Genomic DNA, 21925 nt, shown 5'->3' with positions numbered 1-21925 from the left:
AATTTTATTTATCATTTCTCGTGCTCTGAAAATTATACGTTGCTCTCGAGAACTGTTTTTTCTTAATACGTGTTTTTTCTGGTTTTTTTTAAATATACCTACCTAAAGCTAACCTAATACCTAACCTAACCTAATACCTACCTAACCTATAACCTAACCTAACCTTTTGTTTTAAATGGGTTTGTTTGTATATATGTACCATTCTGATAATTAAGCGCCATTCCATAAATAATGTTATTTTTAACTGAATTTAAAGTACCCTGAAGAAATACTACTGAAGTTTATACTTAGCTCTTCTTCTCGCGTAATTTCATTACTGAACCTACCTTTTACGAGTACGAATAGAATAGAATAAGCGACTATCAAATATGTCTCCAATGAAAGTTATACTTATAAATTTGAACCTACACGCATGGCACATTTGACCCGCAGCAAGGTTACGTTACGCTATGTTCATTTTACAACAAGTATAAAACCAGAATTCAACTCTAGACAAGCATCATTTACTAATCAGTCATAATAGTAAAACAATCAATTATGTTCTCCGAAGTAAGTTTAATCATAAATACAGAAATAAATATTAAATTAAATTCTTAAATATGAAGTGATTAACAAAGACTGCCACTGTTCTAGATCGTCGCTTTGTGCGCCTTCGCGGCAGTAGCCCAGGCCGGTCTCCTGGTTGAGCCGCACTACTCCTCGGCCGCCGCCGTCTCTTCGCAGAGCATCGTGCGCCACGACCAGCCCCAGCTGGCCCACAAGCTGGTGGCTGCCCCCGTCGCCTACCAGGCCGCTCCCGCTCACGTCGCCTACCACGCCGCTCCCGCCCCCGTAACCTACCACGCCGCTCCCGCCCCCATCGCCTACCATACTGCTCCTGCCGGTATTCATTACGCCGCCCCCGTCGCCAAAGTTGTTGCCCACCAGGAGGAAGAAATTGTAAGATGCCTTTACAAGAAATTTAAGTACTACCTAAGAATAATTAATAGTACTAGGTACAGAAGACTCACTCTCTAACAAAACGCGTCTGTCACGATCAGCACAGATATGGCCGCCACGCGCAGCTTATGGCAAACCTCAAAATTGGGGTCGAACGGATGTACTTTTAGCTACCTGTAGCAAAGCGATGAAATCGCGGAGTGAGCCACGCCTGGTACTACATACTAATGTTCCTCCGTATTATTTTATTGACCATTAAAAACCTATTAAACATATATTTTACAAAATATTGACTTTCCAGGCTCACCCCAAATACGAGTACACTTACTCCGTGGCTGACGGCCACACCGGCGACAACAAGTCCCAGCAGGAGACCCGCGACGGAGATGTCGTGAAGGGCTCTTACTCCTTCCACGAGGCTGACGGCTCCATCCGTACCGTGGAGTACTCCGCTGACGACCACCACGGCTTCAACGCGGTGGTGCACAACACCGCCCCCACGCAAGCCCCGGTCGTGGTCAAGGCCGCTCCCGTCTATGCCACTCCCGCCTACTACCACCACTAAGTTACACGTTGAAATTTATACCAAAGAGGAAAACTGGCAGCAGTTAGTTGTTGACTATTGATTTATTTATTTCATGCAATACATTAAAAATGACATAAAGTAAATATTATGCTGATTTTATTTCTTTCCCAATAATTTAGGTACCTAATATCATGTTTTTTTAAATAATCCATGATTAATATAGCATAGTCTTCCCTTATTTTAATGAAATAATAATTTCAATGTAGTTTAGCACATTTGTATTGTTGTTAAAACTATGGAGTTTAAAAAACTGTAGGTACCTAATATTTAATATCTGAACTACCTACGTTGCTGTGTATGGCGTCTATTCTTACCTTATGATTTGTGTCAACTACACATATTAACTTGAAAATGTATTAAGGTCCCCATCAGTTAATTGCATTATTTGTCACATAACTTACACAAGTGGCTTACTACTTTGCTAACGAGATATGTAGATATCTATCGATGTGTTGATCGGGATTTAGATACGTCTCGCAACACGTTTTCTAAGTGTTTTGAAATAAGTAAGCCATTCAATCAGTCCTTCCTAAACTGAGCAAGAATATATGAATTGAAATCCGAATGCCACTTAGGATGTTATCATACTTGAAATTTACATGTAAGTTGCGAGCGATGCCGTTTCTGAACCCGACAATCGCCAAGTAGGATATTTTGGATTTCTTAATTGTGTAATGCTCTCGACTTGGGAATTGAAAGAAGATATAGGTCAATCAATCATTAACTAGACATCCTTAATGTATGTAAATATTAACTTCACACAAAAAGTGATACATGTGGATATACAGTTCTTTTCTCAGTTGAAAAGCTATTGGCAAATATGGATTAATTTTCTGTACGCAACGATTTCCGGATTTAAGTTCGCTCTCCTGTGCCATACCGGTCGGTCACGTCATTCACAACTAGGTAATAGATAAACAGATGTAGCATCCTCTACAGCAGCAATTAAACAGGGCGTCTAACTACACATCCTCACTTGCATCTACACCGCACACACCTTAAATTCAACTTTGTAACTTATTAAATTAAGGCTACAAATATAATGACCACCAAAAAATACTTTGGTACCCTAAATAAAAAAATCATGCTTACCAAAAAAAAAAACTGAACACCAAAAAAATAAGGCCTAAAATTACAAATGTACCACCATTTTAATTACGACTGCACTTCAAATTGTATTCGAATACCAAATATATTGAATGATTACCAAAAATCATTAATGATCACCAAATCTTGAAGACCAAATAAATGCGATATTTTCACCTAAATAAACCACTATGATACCAAAAAAATTATACATATTACCAAATAAAGTAAAATGATGCCAAAATTACTAGCCCCTCCCGCTCAACCCCCGTACCCCGCACCGCATAACTTAGGTAGGCATACTGATATGCTACTAGAAAAGTATGTTAGGTTAGGTTTGTACTGCTATCAGTAAAGTGGGCTAGGTTAACACTGCGACCCTTACAGAAACGAATTGCTACTAGAAAAGTGGGTTAGGTTAGGTTTGAACTGCGACCCTTACAGAAAAGAAATGCTACTAGAAAAGTGGGTTAGGTTAGGTTTGAACTGCGACCCTTACAGAAACGAAATGCTACTAGAAAAGTGGGTTAGGTTAGGTTTGAACTGTGACCCTTACGGAAACGAAATGCTACTAGAAAAGTGGGTTAGGTTAGGTTTGAACTCCGACCTACACAGAAACGAAATTCTACTAGAAAAGTGGGTTAGGTTAGGTTTGAACTGCGACCCTTCCAGATAAGAAATGCTACTAGAAAAGTGGGTTAGGTTAGGTTTGAACTGCGAACCTTACAGAAACGAAATGTTACTAGAAAAGTGGGTTAGGTTAGGTTTGAACTGCAACCCATACAGAAACGAAATGCTACTAGAAAATTTTGCTTTGCTTTAATAGGATAGCAAAATATAAAATTTGGTTATAATTTTACATTAAAATGGAGTTCTAATTTTGGTGGTCATTTACTATTTTTGGGTTTACAATGATTATTTTGGTGTCATTTTATTTAATAGGATAGCACGATGTAAAAATTTGGTTATCAATTGACATTAAATTGGGGTTTGAAATTTGGTAATTATTTACAATTTTTGGGTTAATAATGATTAATTTGGTGTCATTTCCTTTAATAGGATAGTAAAATGTATTAAAATTGGTAATCATTTCACATTAAAATGGTGTTATAATTTTGGTGATCATTCATTATTTTAGGGTGGTAAAGTAGATTTTATTGGTATTAAATTTTATTAAATCTGGTGATCAGTTAAATAGCAGCCTTAAATTAAACCGGACCAGTGCGAGTCGGATTCGCTCACCGAGGGTTCCGTACTTTTTAGTGGTGACAGACAGACGGACGAACAGTGGACTCTTAGTAATATGGTCCCGTTTATAACTTTTTACCCTTTTGGTACGGTACGCTAAAAACGATTTTAATCCTTAAACAGGTTGTGTATCTATAAGTACCATATAGCAAATGATTTTTTTTTTGGCGAGCTGAGTAAATACAACGACCGCAAAATGTCATTGCCGTAAAGTCTATTAAGTGGGTGATATCGGAACGTAAAAAAATGACAGGTGTCCAAACAAATTTCTTTGACAATTTAGTTGTCAAGTTCAAATCGACAACAAATGGCAGTTTTTGTATGTTTTTCCCGCTGTATAAGTTCGCTACGCCGAAAAAATTACTGTAAGTATTTTGTTTTGTATTTTTATGGTAGATTATTAGATAAAGTCATAATTATTCTTAGTTATTGTTTTCTGATAAAATATTCGCTCTAAAAGTTTGTGGTTTGTATGAATCCTTTGCCCGTCTGGGGCACGTTGAAGTGGTATCTAAGTGGCCACTGCACTGTGGCTGCAAGGAGTTTACATGTCATTTAAGGGTAAGATTTATGACTATGAATGAACCCTCATAGTACAAAAATAACATATTTTTCTTTGGCTTTTAAATTAAATATTTATTCAAAGGTTAATTTTACGAGCCACGACATCCGCGTGAGCCAAGCAAGTGCTGGCAGTAAGTGTATTTTGTGACACAAGTAAAAATGTGACATCCACACGACTTACCCTTAAAACTACTCTCTATAGCTAACAAGGCAGTGGCCATATTGTACCACGTAGCACCATTTGTAACGGGCAGTGGGCATATAAAAACCACCAGGGTTTTTTTATTGAATTAATGATAATAAAAATAAAACAAGAAATTACTTTTCTCTTAATGCTATTAGCTACCCGAATCAGTAATCAAAAGTAAAGAATGCGTCAGGCCTGTTTAAGGGTTAAAATACAATTTCGTAGCTCAAAAATTTAAAAATCAATATTAATTACATATCCGCGTAAGCTTAGAAAGGACCACTTTCACGTGCTAGAGGGATTGGGAGAATTTTTCAGTGACCTCGTTATGTGTTTCCCACATATCCCGCTAGGACGCCCGCCGCCGCGTATAGGTAGTGGTCTGTCATGTGCCGCAAAATGTATCTTTGTGCCAATGTGAATTCATGTTTTATAATTACCTACTCGACCTTATAAATATTGCAAAAATATAATTATATTATTGCTATTTTTATGTAAGAAAGGAGATGACGTTAGGTGGGGTAAGAGAAGCATCGGGACAAAAGAAATATTTGCATGGAAAATAAATAATTAGAGATGCTTAAATATAAATCTAATGCAAAGATACGTATAAGTAATTATTATAAAATTGCTTGTGGCGAGCTGTTGGGAATTAGTGACCTCACGTACCCGAGTGCTCTTGGGGAGTTCTGTTACCCGCAAGGAGGGTTGGTGGGACAGGATTCTGTCTCTGGCTTGTCTTAGCCGTCCGGCCAGAGTGGAGAACTGTAAGCTCCAGGGGTGGAAGTGGAATACAATGCATAAGACGCGAGTTGGTAGAGTGGCTGTTAACAGCCACTGGGTAGAAAGCGCCGCCGCCTCTCGAAACCCCTGAGGCAACATCGATGTGAGCGGTCACACCGATGTTGCCCTTGAGCCATCCTAGATGTCGCTTTTTGTGGGGGCCCAACTTGTGAGGGTGAGTCACCGTCGGTCAGAAATAAAATTGCATACCTACTGTTTTATTAAGCAGGCGTCCGGATGTTTTTATAGAAAATGAAGCTTCGGTAGCTCCGGCCGAGCCACGGCCCGGTCTAACGTGAGTCATCCTTTAAGCTGTCCTTAAGATTCAACAGAATTTTTTACTTTTACGGAATATTGTTGGAATAGGAAATAAAATAATATGCATATTTAATTTTTGACACTTTTCATGTATTGCATAAAATAAATAAATAGTTATTCAACTAGCACTCCTGCTTCAACTCTGTCTTCTTTGGTTTCAATTTTACTGTGTAGCTTAGTGGTGGTAGTAAGTGGGAGCGGCGTAGACGGGCGCAGCCTTGACAAGGACGGGAGCGGCCTTGAGGACGGCGGGCGCGTGCGTGGGGGCGGTGTTGTGCACCACCGCGTTGAAGCCGTGGTGGTCGTCAGCGGAGTACTCCACGGTGCGGATGGAGCCGTCAGCCTCGTGGAAAGAGTAAGAGCCCTTCACGACATCTCCGTCGCGGGTCTCCTGCTGGGACTTGTTGTCGCCGGTGTGGCCGTCAGCCACGGAGTAAGTGTACTCGTATTTGGGGTGAGCCTGGAAAGTCAATGTTTTGTTAAATTTATGTTTTTGATGTTGAAAAGGAAGGAACATTAATTTTTACTTAGGTTTTTTTTATGGCAACTTACAATTTCTTCTTCGTGGTGGGCAACAACTTTAGCGATAGGGGCGGCGTAGTGAACAGCGGTAGGCGCAGCATGGTAGGCGATGGGGGCTGGAGCAGCGTGGTAGGTCACGGGAGCGGGAGCGGCGTGGTAGGCGACGTGAGCGGGAGCGGCGTGGTAGGCGACGGGGGCAGACACCAGCTTGTGGGCCAGCTGGGGCTGGTCGTGGCGCACGATGCTCTGTGAGGAGACCGCGGCGGCCGAGGAGTAGTGCGGCTCAACCAGGAGACCGGCCTGGGCTACAGCCGCGAAGGCGCAAAGGGCTACGATCTGTGTATGAAAAATAAAATCAGTAAGTTCACATTTTGGCATAGGTACCTGACCTATTCAAAGATTAACTTGAGTACTTTATATTACTTACTTTGGAGAACATATTGATTTTGATACGTTCAAATTGTAAATGATAAATTGCAAGCAATGAATACATGTTTTATACTTACAAACTGTTGTACGTGTCTTGGTATACTAGAGTGGAGTAAGTAGTAAGACAAGTTTTTGGCACAGCCGACCTTGCCGCGGGCGACATCTCACATACGGTGTTACTGCTCTAGATACAAATCATGTTTTATGAAGAGCGGTTAGTGATTTAACACTTTTAGGTACCTACTAAAAAAACTTTTAACTTAAAAAAAGTTTTTAACAATAGATAAGGCCATTGATAAATTACCAATATACTCGTTAGTGACATGGCCAGAGTTGGAATTCTATGGAAATACTCATTAGAGTACGGGACTGTATATAAAATAATGTTTTGTACACAGTAATATACAGGGTGTTACTGACCATGGGGCATTAAATCCAGGGCTCGATTCTACTCGCTAAACTGAGCTACTTTTATTATGGCACCAACCCCGATATCCGGAATAAAAAATTTACTTTTTCATACATTTTGGCTGATCAGATGTCGACGTTTTCTATGGAAAAGCCAAAAAATTTCACGGATTTTAGGGTTGGTCCCATGCACTTGCACCTATTATTACAGAAGACATGTGTCACACGCGCCGTACCTACTACATTTGTAAATTTAAGTATAAATTTTATTTCCTTGATTTCGCTTTTTACTGATTTTGATCTGAGAATTTACTGACACAGCAACTTGTTAAAGTAATTCTCTAATTCCTTTATTTCAAATACATTAATTAGCTCCTGCGGCACTTTGACACGGGGCAAGGTCAATCAGTAGTGACAGTTCAAAACTAGTTTCTATTAATAAGTATAAAACGCTTTAGCTTAATAACAAGTTATCATTCATACTTCATACACTACAGAGAAAGTAGCAAAATGTTCTCCAAAGTAAGTGGACATTATAATGTAAATATCAGCATGTCATTAGTAAATTAAAATAATAATGGAGCCTGTTTCAATTTCAAAATGTCGTTCTTATTTTATATTAAGTACGAGTGTCACCTTACTCGGACTCTCATACATTCATGCAATGACAAAAAATAACTTAGTCATTATTAATTTATTCATGTAATACGCCTACATGTTTTTTTTTTATATTAGTGAATTCAGGTCACATATAAAGAATTTTAAAATTGCCTTTTTTTCGCAGATCGTAGCTCTTTGCGCGTTCGTGGCGGTTTCCCAGGCTGGTCTCTTGCCTGAGCCCCACTACTCCCACGCCGAAGCCGTCTCATCCCAAAGCATCGTGCGTCACGATGAACAGCCCCATCACTCCGCCAAGTTGATTGCCGCTCCCGTCGCCAAGCTGGCTGTCGCCGCCCCCGTCGCCTACCACGCCGCCCCCGCTGCCGTTGTCTACCACCACGCTGCTCCGGCTCCCGTCGCCTACCACGCTGCTCCCGCCGTCCACTATGCTGCCCCCATCGCTAAAGCTGTCGCTCACCACGAGGAAGAAATCGTAAGTTACTTTACTAAGGTTAAACATTTAGAATAGATCATGATCTTTATAAATGCAAATGTACTTTATATAATTTCATTATGGCGTAATCTAATATTTTTACATATTATTACAGGAATACCCCAAATACGAGTACACTTACTCCGTGGCTGACGGCCACACCGGCGACAACAAGTCCCAGCAGGAGACCCGCGACGGAGATGTCGTGAAGGGCTCCTACTCCTTCCACGAGGCTGACGGCTCCATCCGCACCGTGGAGTACTCCGCTGACGACCACCACGGCTTCAACGCGGTGGTGCACAACACCGCCCCCACGCACGCGCCCGCCGTCCTCAAGGCCGCTCCCGTCCTTGTCAAAGCTGCGCCCGTCTACTACCACCACTAAACTGTTATTTTGATATAGGAAATATTATTTATTGTAAATATAGATTCTTCATCATCATTGATTTATTGTAAATATAGATTCTTGCGAATGATAAACAAAATAAGGTTGTTTTATGTATACCTACCTAAAAACCACCCCTAAAATGTTATTTAAATTGACATTTGTTACTCAACAATACAAGATAGAATTAATGAACAGAGGGCCTACCGCGAACCGAAGTTCGCAAATTGCGGGCATCTTTCTCTTTTACTCCTATGAAGGCGTAATTAGAGTGTCAGAGAAAGATGCCCGCAATTTGCGAACTTACCCTCAGTTCCGAGTTTGGCCTAAGATTAAAAAAAACCGCCAAAAGCGTGTTTGGTCCATGCTCAGTATGTAGGCTTCCGTAGTTAACCGTCCGTCATAATAGGTCTCGAACGGGGCTATTAGTAAACTAGTATCATATACCTAAGTATAATGTGCACATAACAAGCAAAAGAGAGGTCGGAGGGCTTTGGACAGTCTTTCTCTGAGATGGAAAGAGTTTCTGTTATAAAGGGTTTAACTGATTTTCGAAAGTATACGTTTAGTATATTACTTTTAAGATTTTTAATCTTATTTTTAGAATCATGGTTTAAGAGATAGAAGGAACACAGACACACATTTTTTTCTTTATATATAGCTCTAAAAGGGTTTAACTGATTTTCGAAAGTATACGTTTAGTTTTACTTTTAAGATTTTTCATCTTATTTTTAGAACCATGGTTTAAGAGATAGAAGGAACACAGACACACACATTTTTTTTCTTTATGGCTAATTATTTCCGAAAGTATTCACTTTGTCAAAAAATGATTATTGAACAGTGAACACCCCAATTCGTATTAAAAGGCAATCCACACCATTGGATTGAAGCGAAAAATAGGTATCCCCACTTTACGAATTGGGGTGGGCTCCTATCATTTTCTTTTTGTAGTTAATATTTTATCACTTTGTAGGCATGATTGATTTACACATGCCAAATTGCAACTACATACATATATTTTTGGTGACTTGTAGCTGCTTGTATTGTAGGTACACAACGAATTCTTCTTGATTTCACAAACTTAAACAAACTAGTACTATTTAAAAAGGGGGCCTTAGAATTTATTTTCTCTCTTTAATATCGTTGTTAATATTGACCCTAGCGAAAAAGTTTGAATAACATTTTTTATGGGAAATTTTATGTAAATTTCATTTTTTGCTATTGGCCATCGTTTCCGAGTTATTTATTAATGACTATAAAAGGGGACTTTAGAATTTATTTTCTCCCTACAATATTTTTTTAATAGTGATCCTAGCGAAACAAATGGCACTTATTGTATAAGAAATTTGAAACAGATTATTTACGTAAAAGATATTTTTTTGCTGTGGGCTACCGTTTACGAGTTATTTACGAAAAACTAAAAAAAAAACAAATTATAAGTAACTTTCCCATCTTAATACGAGATTACTCTGACCCACGCTTAATATAATTTTTTTTATCTCCAATTTATCAACAGATTTTTATAATAAACTTTATATCTTTTAAACGTAATAAGTGTAGCTTTACGACTGTATTTTTGTTTTTTAGATTCCTGCTTCACTTTAAAAAAATCGGTAATTATACGTGTTTTAGTCTTTTCTAAGTACTTTATTACTTTTTTGTTAGAAAGTGCATTGTTTTTGTTCTAAAAATAGATTCCTCCTCCTCAATTTATCCGAAAATTATATATTATATGTCCTAATAGGTATAGTTTTAGAGAAATATTGCTTCACGTGAAGCACCGCAGCGTCGAACTTCCCCCACTAAATGAGAGGTGGCTCTCGACGGCTCCCGGTCTGTATCTACTCATGACCAGCTAAGAATCAACTATGCCAAGTTTCAGCGCATAGTCACAAAATGCAAGGTGTCGTGCACTAACAAACCAGCTATAAGCAGTACTTGTGCCATATCGGGATGTATTTTAGTATATTTATACGCGATAAGATCAGTTTAAATAATTTCATGTTCCCTTTGAATTAGGTAGTCCTTTATACCTCCTTATAGCAATATCTATTAACTCTATAATATTTACATTGGAACATAATATATATAGATTTTAGCGATATTGTTCTACAACTGAACGTGTCAATCAGGATGCGCAGGAGTGAAGACGGCCAGCTGCCCGATTCGAACTTTAAGAGGCATTTGTAGATCTATTAACGACGTATCTTAAAGTTCGAATCGAGCCGATTATCATTAAAAACAACTAGTTATTGAGTTATCACGCAGGGTGGAAATTGTGGCTACTGCAAATAAAATAATACATACTTTTTATTAAGCAATGAGCTGGCTCAAACGGCACAAAACTTGGGCAGTCCAAAAAAAGAAAATAAAAAAGAATAGAATGAAGAGATACGTATTCTGTACTAAGTTATGTTATTAGTGGCTTTTCCATGATGTCCACCTATTGTAAACCATTTTTTAAGCCCAAAGTTTATATGTTTCTTTGTTTTTCTACCTTCATAAAAATGAATAATAAACATTATTGATTTTGGGTAGGTAGAGGTAAGTATTAAAAGGGATTTTCCTTAAAAACACTTTGTTCGTTTATCACTCGCAAGTATCTATATTTACAATAAATAACATTTCCTATATCAAAATAACAGTTTAGTGGTGGTAGTAGACGGGCGCAGCCTTGACAAGGACGGGAGCGGCCTTGAGGACGGCGGGCGCGTGCGTGGGGGCGGTGTTGTGCACCACCGCGTTGAAGCCGTGGTGGTCGTCAGCGGTGTACTCAACGGTGCGTATGGAGCCGTCAGCCTCGTGGAAGGAGTAAGAGCCCTTCACGACATCTCCGTCGCGGGTCTCCTGCTGGGACTTGTTGTCTCCGGTGTGGCCGTCAGCCACCGAGTAAGTGTACTCGTATTTGGGGTACGCCTGTAAAAGTAAAATATATTAAATATCAATAAATTACAATATTTACTTAAAACGTACATTTGTTACCTACTTAGAAAAATAATCAGAACCTTATCATCATTATTTCCGAATTGTTTATTGATTATTTCTGCAGTTTTTAGTTTTTTGCTATAATATCTACAATAAGGCAAAGTACAAGCAATATAATTAAATACATGGACAATTTGACCTTTCATGTTGATAATTTATTTTTGCACGTGCAAAACTTACGATTTCTTCCTCGTGGTGAGCGACAACTTTAGCAATGGGGGCGGCGTAGTGGACGGCGGGAGCAGCGTGGTAGGCGACGGGAGCCGGAGCAGCGTGGTGGTAGACGACGGGAGCGGGGGCGGCGTGGTAGGCGACGGGGGCGGCGACAGCCAGCTTGGCGACGGGAGCAGCAATCAACTTGGCGGAGTGATGGGGCTGTTCATCGTGACGCACGATGCTTTGGGATGAGACGGCTTCGGCGTGGGAGTAGTGGGGCTCAGGCAAGAGACCAGCCTGGGAAACCGTCACGAACGCACAAAGGGCCACTAACTGTAATTGAAACAATAATATCAAAACTTCGTCGTTCAAAGGTAGAACATTATATAAATTAATTTTTGTAACACTTAGTCACAGGACTCATACATAAGTCTTGTACTTACTTTGAAGAACATTTTGATAGTTTTCTCTGTCGTGTATGAACAGTGAATGATAAATTTCAAATTGTTCTCGCCTATTTTATACTATGAATAAAAGTAACCCGGTTGGATTACTAGAACGATTATTAGACGTGTGTGAGTAGAAGTTGACCTTGCCCCAGGTCAGTTCATTCTATCATATACGACTGACTGATATTTTTTAAACATTGTTGTCAGAAAGAATTACTTTTGCAAGCATAAAGAAGCTGTCTAGTTAAAAACATAACGGACTAGAAAATCTCGGGCTATATTGAGCGTAGGCTTCCATAACCGCAATTAAAAAGAGTAAGTACACTATTGAAACCAAACTGAAAGTTACTTATGTTCACTAACTACAAGGGTTAATAAATTTCAATAATTGTACAATAACTCAAGACATTGTTAATGATGCATTTATTTGGCTATGTAAGTATACTCTGTATGTAAATACAGAAAAGTCGTATTGATATTGTTTTCTTAATGTTTCTTTTTACGAATTATTATAATCACAACACGGCGAGGTTTCTTTTTTGGACTCCTCCTCAGACGCGAGTGAGCTTCGTACGCATTGTTATCTATTATCTCTTCTGTAACGTCTAGACTTCTTCTATGACGTCTACCGCCAAGACTATCCCAGGGGTTACTTTTGACATGAGGATTCCAGTTTGGAATGATTACATCTCGATGTGTTGGTTTCTTTATTTCAGGGATTTGAATATCGCGCGCTGTCCTCGCTAATATAGGAGTACGCGTAACTGGTCCTGGGATGCTAGGACGCGGGAAGATAGACTTTGGTTGATGAGTATTCAGAAGTCCAGGAAGTTTTATATCCCTTGCATTGCGTCTGTTGTAGTCCGGGTGTGGTGGACCATTGTCCCTGCTGCCAGATGTCTTGGGACTGCCTCCACCTCGCTTGGCGTCGGGTGAATCAACGCTGCGAGCGCTTCGATGGCTAATTTCTCGATACTGTTGCTGGTGGGTATCTGGCACAATTGAATCACTGGATTTCACATTATGTAAGGATGCAAGATTTGGAATAACGGTTTCTGACGGCGTTGTATCATCTGCTGCTCTGGCATAGCGAAGTAGATTCGGGTCTCGCCGTGGTGGCCGGTATATCGGAAGTATAATATTGGGTATAATCGGTTTAAGAGTAGGACGATACAGTGGTCTATATGTAGGTAGAATTATCCTTTGACTGGTTGATTCGACAACAAACACAATTAGAAGAGCTCCTAATACGACAGTTATTTTAAACATCTTGAGTGCTTCTCAAATGCTTGGGATGAACTGAGTATTAAAATTTATTGCCAAGTTTTTATACCCTAGTTTAAGGAAACTCGGGTACTTTACCCAAACAATAACTCATGATTGAGAAAAGGGGAAGACCTGTAACTTGTTTGCTTGTCTTATTAGTAATGAAAGAGATAATAGGTATTAACCGAGACTAACCGAAATGCTTATTTCGTTATCTAAAGATGGCAAATGAACGCGTTTGTTCTTTCAACCTCGGTCAATATTTGCTGATATCATTATTTTCATTCGACGCTCTATCACATTGCAAGAAACTAAAATGGAAGTGGGCGGGTCACGTGGCATGAATGAACAACGATAGATGGACTAAGAGAGTCACTACATGGGCGGGACCTCCCGGTAAAAGAAGGTCAGGCCACCCACTGGGAAGATGGACAGAAGACCTAAAAAAGTTTGCCAGCGACGACTGGGTAACAATAGCCCAAGACAGGGAAATGTGGAGTAAAATGGAGGAGGCCTTTACTCGTCAAGAGGTCCTTAATAATACAAACTAAATTATTGAATAGAATTTTACAATTTAAACTTGCATGTAGATTAGTTTGATAATATTTAATTTAATTTAATAATGTATTAATATTTAATTTAATAAATAAAATATGTATATTATTTTTATTAAGGAATTAAATGGCTTAAATAAATAAAAAAATATTGTCATAAAACGGGATTTAATACTGAGTTAGCATAAAATTTAGTGATGTACCGACTATTGATTTGGCCGACTAGCCGACTAGCCGACTAATCGGCGCTCGAATGGCCGATTAGTCGGCCGACTAGTCGGCTAGTCGGCCAGATCATTAGTTTCGAATAAGTTCAGGTGAAAAACAATAGTTTTGCTCTTTTGGTTGCGCTATTCATATATTAGCTTGGCTAAAAGGTGTTCTCTACAGGTTCAAAGACCTATCACAAAAATCGTTGTTCAATTTCTGTCTTTCTTTTATTTTGCGATCCTGAGCAGACCGTCAGTAGGTACAACTTGTAGGAGGTATTTCCAAGGCTCTTTTTCTCGTACGTAGTCGCCAGTTAAGAATCTATCCCCTGGTCAGCGTCTTTACGAGTAACGTGCCCTGTTTATAAGTCTCTAAATTTTGCAATAACATTAATAGTTCCCCATGGCTCCACCATTAAAAAAAACCGGTCAAGTGCGAGTCGGACTCGCGTTTCGAGGGTTCCGTACATTACTTCTTTTTTGACAATGTATTTTTTATATGTGAAACACGAGTGAATTGCCTTTAAAAAACCCGAAGGGGTCGGATCAAAAACTAAGTAATTATTCCGACTCACGCTTGACTACATATTTCTAATAGGTTTTCCTGTCATCTATAGGTAAAGACCTATTTTATGTATTTTTTTCAAAATTTTAGACCCAGTAGTTTCGAAAATAAAGGGGGGGAATGGTAATTTATTGCCTATTTTCTTGAATTACTTCTAAACTGTAAATTCTAAAATTATAAAAAAAATATATTTGAAATTCTCACATTGAGCTCTTGCATTTGATATGTAACATGATATAGTTTGAAAAACTTTATTATTTAATTTTCTCATTTACCCCCCAAAAGTGGCCTCCATGGTTTAAATTCATTTGTTTACGTTACATGTCCGTCTTTGGGTCACAAACTTACATATGTGTACCAAATTTCAACTTTATTGGTCCAGTAGTTTCGGAAAAAATAGGCTGTGACAGACGGACAGACAGACAGACAGACAGACGCACGAGTGATCCTATAAGGGTTCCGTTTTTTCCTTTTGAGGTACGGACCCTCAGCTCAGCAGCTCAGGATCGCACCCTGAATAGGTATTTTGGTAAAATAGACATAAAACATATGGTAAATATTGACTGTTTCGGTTTCTTTTTTTCTGTTTTTCTTTCACTAACAAAGTGCCGACTAATCGGCCATTTTTGCCGACTAGTCGCCGACTAATCGCCGACTACAAATGTGGCCGGATAGTCGGCTTTCCCGACTAGTCGGCGACTAGTCGGTACATCCCTAATAAAATTACATCATCTGGTCCGGAATCAAATGAAATGTTTTAAATACTACCTACGGTTACTAAAATTTCTGTATTTTTGCGGTTATTAAAATATTTGATTTATCTATTTTTTATAGTATTCTTAACTTCTTTAATGTTGTAAGTACATGTTAATACTTTATATTGTAGATGGTAATACTTTATAGCTCGGAGTAATTAACAATGGAGCCGCCATTAACAGGCGTTCCCCTCTGTCGAAAATAGGCGGCTAATGGTCAACCTCATGTCAACCATATGTATGGACTGACGTTTATCTGACATGACGTACCTATACATTTGATGTGCCCCTCCCCCGCAAAAAACGGCAGACTATTTTGTACCGAAAATTTTAGACATGGCGTCTCCGTTGGTTATATCCTCCAAGCTTTATAGCATTGAATAACTACATTAAATATTTATAATAATGATTTAATAATCAGGCTATGGTTATTTAGAGTATTGCACTATCTTAGTTACTTATACTTGGTTAGGACATTAATATTTAATGAAGTGACTCATGCGTCATAACAATTTATTGAAAAAAATTATGTCCGGATCGGATCAGATTGATGGCGGTAGATTAATAGGTACCATACTTTAAATAGTTATAATCATTAGTCATTTTTTTGGAATGGCATAGGCATAAGTATTTATGTATATAAATATAACATTTGTATTCACATGACAATAATTTACTAATCACCGTTATCTAAAGATTGTTTGGAAAAGATCGCCTTTTAGAAATTAGACCGCCTCTTGTGGATACCTCTGCTTGAGTTGCTCCTCTGTAAGTACCTCTTCTATTTATTATTTTCTTGTATTGAGGTGTGTCAGGTGTGCAATATATGTAGTACAGTCAGCAGCAGAAGTAGTTACGCGGGCCGAATGCTCAAAATGATCTACACACGGACTCAATGTCAAGAGAATAAGGTTCTGTGTAGATCATTCTGAACGTGTTATTCTGCTTAGTTACTACTGCTGCTGACTGTACCAATTTAATTGTATTGTGTGTACAGTCGCCATCAGATAGATCGGAGCGGCCAAGGTGTTCAGAAATATCTGAGCATGACATGTATGGCATGTGTCCCCCAGAAGTGAATATAAGTATTAGGTCAATCAATGATACAATATTTGAGGTTTTAGTTAATTTTATTATAATAAGAAATCTTGAATTTAAATAACTTAATCACAAATAACGTAAACAAACATACTTAACAATAAATTAAATAACCCAATATTATTAATCTTATATGTAAAATTAATTACTTCTGACATATTGTACATTTGGCTTGAACCTTAAATGCTTATTCGTATTAGTCAAGGGATAGTGTGTGTGCACTTCGGGTCTTCCCATCTTCTCCGATCCGACATTAAACTTGGTATGATAAGCTATACGCGGAATCGGTTGGAATGGCGTATTTCTGCTTAGCTCGTGCATTGAGTTGAAGGGGAAGCCTTGTCTGAAACAAAATAATTCAATTTTAATTAAACAAGTTAAAACGAGGCATCATCTCAAGATTCAAAGTCGCTCAAGGAGCTATGGAGAGGGCTATGCTCGGAGTTTCTCTGCGTGATCGAATCAGAAATGAGGAGATCCGTAAACGAACTAAAGTCACCAACATAGCCCACCGGATTAGCAAGCTGAAGTGGCGATGGGCAGGCCACATTGCGCGCAGAGAAAATGGCCGATGGGGTTGAAAAGTGCTCGAGTGGAGACCACGGACTAGCAAGCGCAGCGTAGGACGTCCACCCACAAGATGGACGGACGACCTTGTTAAGGCCGCCGGAAGACGCTCAAAGCGGGTCGCTTCCAACCGGTACGAATGGAGGTCCAAGGGGGAGGCCTTTGTTCAGCAGTGGACGTCTTATGGCTGAGATGATGATGATGATGAAAACGAGGTATAGTTTGTTTTAGTCCTATAAACTTATAGTAATATTTACATAAAATTTAGTCAATGTTTTATTCAAAAATATCTGTGATGTCTCTAAAAGTCAAAATTTATAACACATAATTTGATAGAGCAAATATTTTGTTAGGATAATCGTGGACAGATTAAATACATTGATTTATTGGAATCTTGTCATACTCGTACGCGTTCTAGCCTTATAAATCCCCGCGTACTTGCACAAATACAAATCAAATTATAGTTTTGAACTCATAATTATACAGTGTGTGTCTGACCATGGGACTTTAAATCCAGGGCTCGATTCTTCTCGCTAAACTGAGCTACTTTTATTATGGCACCAACCCCAAAATCCCGTTTTTTTTTACTTTTTCATACATTTTGGCTGATCAGATGTCGACGTTTTCTAAGGGAAAGCCAAAAAAAAAATTCCCCGATTTTAGGGTTGGTCCCATAAAAGTAGCTCAGTTTAGCGAGTAAAATCAAGCCCTGGATTTAAAGCCCCAAGGTCAGACACACCATGTAGATATAAAAGAAAGTTCCAAATTCAAAAGTCCTACAAACATTTCCCTAGGTCATACAACATTCATTCATTCATTGCACTTTTTAAATATCAGATCCTATTGAGCCAAATTAGAATAACCATTTCAAAAGTATTTTTTAGTTGTCTCCAGTAGATAATCTACTTGCACCATTCCACTTACCCGAGATTAAGCGGGTAAACCGTTAACCTAGTGTCAAATTGTACTATTAACCATGGTAACGCCAGGTTTAACCGGTTAACCTCGGTTTAGTGGAATGGTGCAAGTGGGCCTAAATAAAATTGTAGTGAATTAACGGAGATAATATTTTGTTCGGATAATCGTAGATAGATGTCGTGAATTTAGTTAATCATGATATTCTAAGTACTAAAATATCGAAAATTCAGCTGTAGGATAGTATCAAGAATGTCAAAAGTAGATAATATGATGAGGTCTTCGTTGCTCACTCGAAGACCATAGAAACGTGCTACCGGTTTTAGTTTTGTTAACATAACATTAGAAGTATAAATTTAACTCACTTTGGTAGAACACTGACGCCAAGGTTAAGTACATGAGAAAATATCGGATTCTCAGTTGAAAGAGTCGGTAAAGTCGCAGTCGCAGTGGGCTGCGTCTCCAGTTGCTGCTGAAGTTGATGGAAAATCGCCAAATGGTGCAAGTCAGCCTATACATACATGAAAAAATAAAATCAAATTAATTTTTGGAAAGAAAATATTTTCCGTTTTATTCATTTGAATTAGCCTGCATTATTACCATTTCGAAATTTGGTGTCGATGCTGTTGTTGGCAAAGTCTTGGAGAACTTTGGCCGAAGATGCGAATGATGGGAATGCAACATTTTTACATCAGGGTTTATATGTGGCCTATAAGTACTAGGACTTATGTTCTTAGGTTCGTCGGTTATACGTTTTGGTTCCAGGTGCAAGATTGATTGGGCGGAATTTTCAGTAAGTTCACTTTTTCCGTATTCAGTCGCTGGGTTAGAAACAATTGAAGTATACAAGAAGGGCGTTGTCGGATACATGTTTTCTTCTGGATTTGAAGGTTGAGGAATTGGAGCAAATTGGATTGCTCCGTCACTCAGCGGCTTCAACGGTGAGTTATTCGCTGAATGAACGTGATATGATACCTCCTCCCTCTTTGGAAATTCTTCATTCCTCTTCACTGTATCCTCATGTTTTTTATAAGTGTCTTCTGACTTCTTTGGAGTGTAATGATGTATCGCACTGTAGTTATAAGATAAGGGGACATCTTCCCTTATGAAACTATGTGAATAAGTAGCTTCATTAGATTCTGCTTGTGGATATAAAGGTGGAGCTCCAGAACATAAAGTAATTAAGGTAATTACATATATATTAATCTGTAACAGATAATAATATTTAATGTGTTGGTAATGCTTTGATGCTTTATTTTGTGTTAATAACTAACGGTTTCACTAAAACTCACTTTGAAAAACATCTCGCTATTCGTCCGCGGACCACTCGGAAGTGTTTGTGTCCGGATGCAATGTGGTACACTTATTTATAGGCACGTAGTTTAATCACAGAGAGAAATCACATGTTATATAACTATTTTTGTTATACGTAGAGCAATTATTTGCTTGCCTCCGGTGAGTGACTCCTGTAACAAAGCCGATGGGCTCCGGACCTTTCACCCGTTTTTTTCGATTCAAATGGAATCAGTTGATGGATATACATTGGTTGTTGCGATTGCGAGTTGACTAACTCGACTCAACGTTTGTAACTTACCAAGTAAAGGATTTGTTTTGGATAAATGAGATGACATCAGTGTGTATAACTTCCTTGCAATTGTCCACAAGTGTGACGGGACAATGTTATGCTGTTATTATGGGAAATAAGTTAAATTATTGTCCACTTATTTCCGTGCACGCAGTTTTTATGTATACTGCTTCTGATCAGTTTATTATTTTCTGCAATAGGTTTCTAATATAAAAACCAAATTTTTACCTTTTATTGAATAACAAAAAAGCACTGATCTACACTGATTTAAACTTTCACGATTATTAAACATTATTATGTGCGAGTAGTTCGAGAAACTCGCGCGGCTAGAAGATGTTGATGTCAACTTTAGCCAGCCTCGTCCGAGACCACGGGGACAACGCCGTCCTCGAAACGTCGGAGGTAAATCTTTAAATTTATATACGCGATTAAGTCCCGTTGCGCAATTTAATAGCAATGATCTAATTCCATACTTAAACTGTGAGCCCTTGTAGGTGGACAACGAGATTTTATTAGTCGAGAGAGTAGATGTTTTTTGCATCGACTATAAATGGATCTTCTTCTTCTTTGCTCATTCCCACATTAGGTGGGGTCGGCTCTCCTTATTTTTCTGCGCCATGACATTGTGTCTAGGGTTGTCGGATTAGGAAGCTCCTCCTTCTTTAATAGGCTGGTCATGCTGGTCCACCATGTCGTTGGGGGCCGGCCTCTACCTCTTTCTTTTTCCAGCAGGTATAGCGCTCTCTTCATCACATAGTCATCATCCCTGCGCATGACATGTCCGTACCACCGCAGACGACATTCCTGTAGTTTTTCGGGGATGGGGGTTACCTTGAAGGTTCCACGTATGTGTTCTTTTCTGACTTTATCAAGCCTGGTAACCCCTCCCGACCATCGAAGCATCTTCATTCGACTATAAATGGATATCTCTAGGAATAATCAGTAAATATAATCACCTACATCTTATTAAACTATGTATTTACTTACCTATCTGTGAATTGATTTGTGGTCGTAAGTAGGTATAATTTTTTTCGCACGCATTACCTGTGTAAATGAGGTCTATATTTCAACATCGCAGGTACCAGTAACAGCAAGAATCGCCTAAAGGACATTAAGGATGACTCACGCTAGACCGGGCCCGGGCCCGGGCCAGAGCTTCCGGCGCTTCGTTTTCTATGGAAAGCGCCACGTGATCACCGATCAGCCGTCATAGAAAATTACATATCTATTATGGCTCCTCTACACGATGTGCCAACGCCGGCCACTCTAAGGGACGCAGCCATGCGGCAGAATGAGATAGCAATATCACTTGCTCCCTCTAACGCATAAATGCGTCCCTTGGAGTGGCCGGCGTTGGCCCATCGTGTAGAGGTGCCATTAGTGTGAGTCATCCTTTATGCGCCAATGTTAAAGTATAGTACCTAGACCCCCGTGTGCAATTTTTACACAATGCGTGATTTACATTATTCTGACGAAAGTAAATTAATCTGAGATTAGGTAGGTATTTCAAATTCAATCCGCACTGTGTGGGAGGTAAGTTGTTGACACTCGCGCGGAGGCCAGTGCCCGAGGCGTTGCATGCTATACGGTGTAAGTTGTGAGAATGTGGCGTGTGACAATTAGCGCAATTGTGGCCTGTAACACGAGCAAATAATTAAAAAAATAGACTGTACTCCTCAAACGGTGACACTTTTGTTCAACAACTTTTAAAAATTATGAAGTATCTATTTAGACTCCCTATTTTTCATACAAAATAAATATTATCTTCAATGGACGCCATATCGCCATGGCCACGCCATATTGTCATTGTGATTGACGTTGCTTGTCACGCCTTAAACCTAACAAAATTCGCAATACATTGCGTCTTATAATAAACTTTAAAGTGTATTAAAAATCAAACCACAAGTTATTTTTAAACGTGATTTATAAAGCTGATTAAATGTTGATCAGTATGAGGAGTACAGCCTATAGTAATTTTTTTTGCTTATGTTACAGGCCACACCCGGTATATTGTTTTATTGCAACAATTCATTAACAGTTCTTAGAAATTAAACCTACTGGTGACTGACAATTTAAAATTAAATGGAAGATTTTTTAGAAGCCCTTATAGCTTTATCACTTATTGTTGTTAATTATGTCTCTTAATTCCTCGAGACATTTCAAATGATGGAACTCGAAGATTATTATTTCGTCTAAGAGCTCCTCGTATTTTTACCAAAAACACTAAATAATTTCAACTCAATCAGAGAATAAGAAAACGTTTGCATGTATGA

General features: G+C 38.8%; 5 protein-coding genes across 5 annotated transcripts; 2 read left to right on the top strand and 3 right to left on the bottom strand.

The window, feature by feature from the left end:
* Positions 1-537: 537 nt before the first annotated feature.
* On the top strand, positions 538-1602 carry LOC134665944 (cuticle protein 8-like). Its single transcript, XM_063523001.1, has 3 exons — positions 538-549; positions 634-939; positions 1241-1602. Exons 1-3 carry the CDS (start codon positions 538-540, stop codon positions 1502-1504), a joined length of 582 nt encoding a protein of 193 aa, XP_063379071.1. The 3' UTR covers positions 1505-1602.
* Positions 1603-5779: 4177 nt separating this feature from the next.
* Positions 5780-12144, bottom strand: LOC134666220 (uncharacterized). Its single transcript, XM_063523371.1, has 8 exons — positions 12129-12144; positions 11714-12048; positions 11196-11464; positions 8277-8549; positions 7960-8176; positions 6661-6687; positions 6264-6569; positions 5780-6171 (listed from the first exon to the last, which is right to left on the bottom strand). Exons 1-8 carry the CDS (start codon positions 12142-12144, stop codon positions 5887-5889), a joined length of 1728 nt encoding a protein of 575 aa, XP_063379441.1. The 3' UTR covers positions 5780-5886.
* LOC134665941 (cuticle protein 8-like) lies at positions 7580-8591 on the top strand. Its single transcript, XM_063522999.1, has 3 exons — positions 7580-7592; positions 7855-8163; positions 8279-8591. Exons 1-3 carry the CDS (start codon positions 7581-7583, stop codon positions 8546-8548), a joined length of 591 nt encoding a protein of 196 aa, XP_063379069.1. The 5' UTR covers position 7580; the 3' UTR covers positions 8549-8591.
* A 478-nt stretch (positions 12145-12622) lies between the features above and the next one.
* Positions 12623-13497, bottom strand: LOC134665935 (uncharacterized). Its single transcript, XM_063522992.1, has one exon. The coding sequence runs from the start codon at positions 13405-13407 to the stop codon at positions 12625-12627; it is 783 nt and encodes a 260-aa protein (XP_063379062.1). The 5' UTR covers positions 13408-13497; the 3' UTR covers positions 12623-12624.
* Positions 13498-20234: 6737 nt separating this feature from the next.
* On the bottom strand, positions 20235-20555 carry LOC134666219 (uncharacterized). The gene has a single exon (XM_063523370.1). It carries the CDS (start codon positions 20553-20555, stop codon positions 20235-20237), a length of 321 nt encoding a protein of 106 aa, XP_063379440.1.
* Positions 20556-21925: the final 1370 nt, after the last annotated feature.

Source organism: Cydia fagiglandana, chromosome 7 (assembly GCF_963556715.1).
Source record: "Cydia fagiglandana chromosome 7, ilCydFagi1.1, whole genome shotgun sequence".
Classification (NCBI taxonomy): Eukaryota; Metazoa; Arthropoda; class Insecta; order Lepidoptera; family Tortricidae; genus Cydia; species Cydia fagiglandana.
This window is presented reverse-complemented; position numbering and strand designations above follow the sequence as displayed.

What these genes read in the sequence shown, in the direction of transcription:
- LOC134665935 (XM_063522992.1), bottom strand. Translation starts at nt 13,407, where the DNA reads ATGTTTAAAATAACTGTCGTATTAGGAGCTCTTCTAATTGTGTTTGTT.
- LOC134666220 (XM_063523371.1), bottom strand. An exon ending in CCCGTCTACTACCACCACTA is followed by an intron (nt 8,550 to 11,195) that starts AACTGTTATTTT and finishes TCAAAATAACAG; the next exon opens with TTTAGTGGTGGTAGTAGACG. An exon ending in GAGTGATGGGGCTGTTCATC is followed by an intron (nt 6,688 to 7,959) that starts GTGACGCACGAT and finishes TTACAATTTGAA; the next exon opens with CGTATCAAAATCAATATGTT.
- LOC134666219 (XM_063523370.1), bottom strand. Translation starts at nt 20,555, where the DNA reads ATGCTTCGATGGTCGGGAGGGGTTACCAGGCTTGATAAAGTCAGAAAA.
- LOC134665944 (XM_063523001.1), top strand. An exon ending in CCCACCAGGAGGAAGAAATT is followed by an intron (nt 940 to 1,240) that starts GTAAGATGCCTT and finishes TTGACTTTCCAG; the next exon opens with GCTCACCCCAAATACGAGTA.
- LOC134665941 (XM_063522999.1), top strand. An exon ending in CTCACCACGAGGAAGAAATC is followed by an intron (nt 8,164 to 8,278) that starts GTAAGTTACTTT and finishes ATATTATTACAG; the next exon opens with GAATACCCCAAATACGAGTA.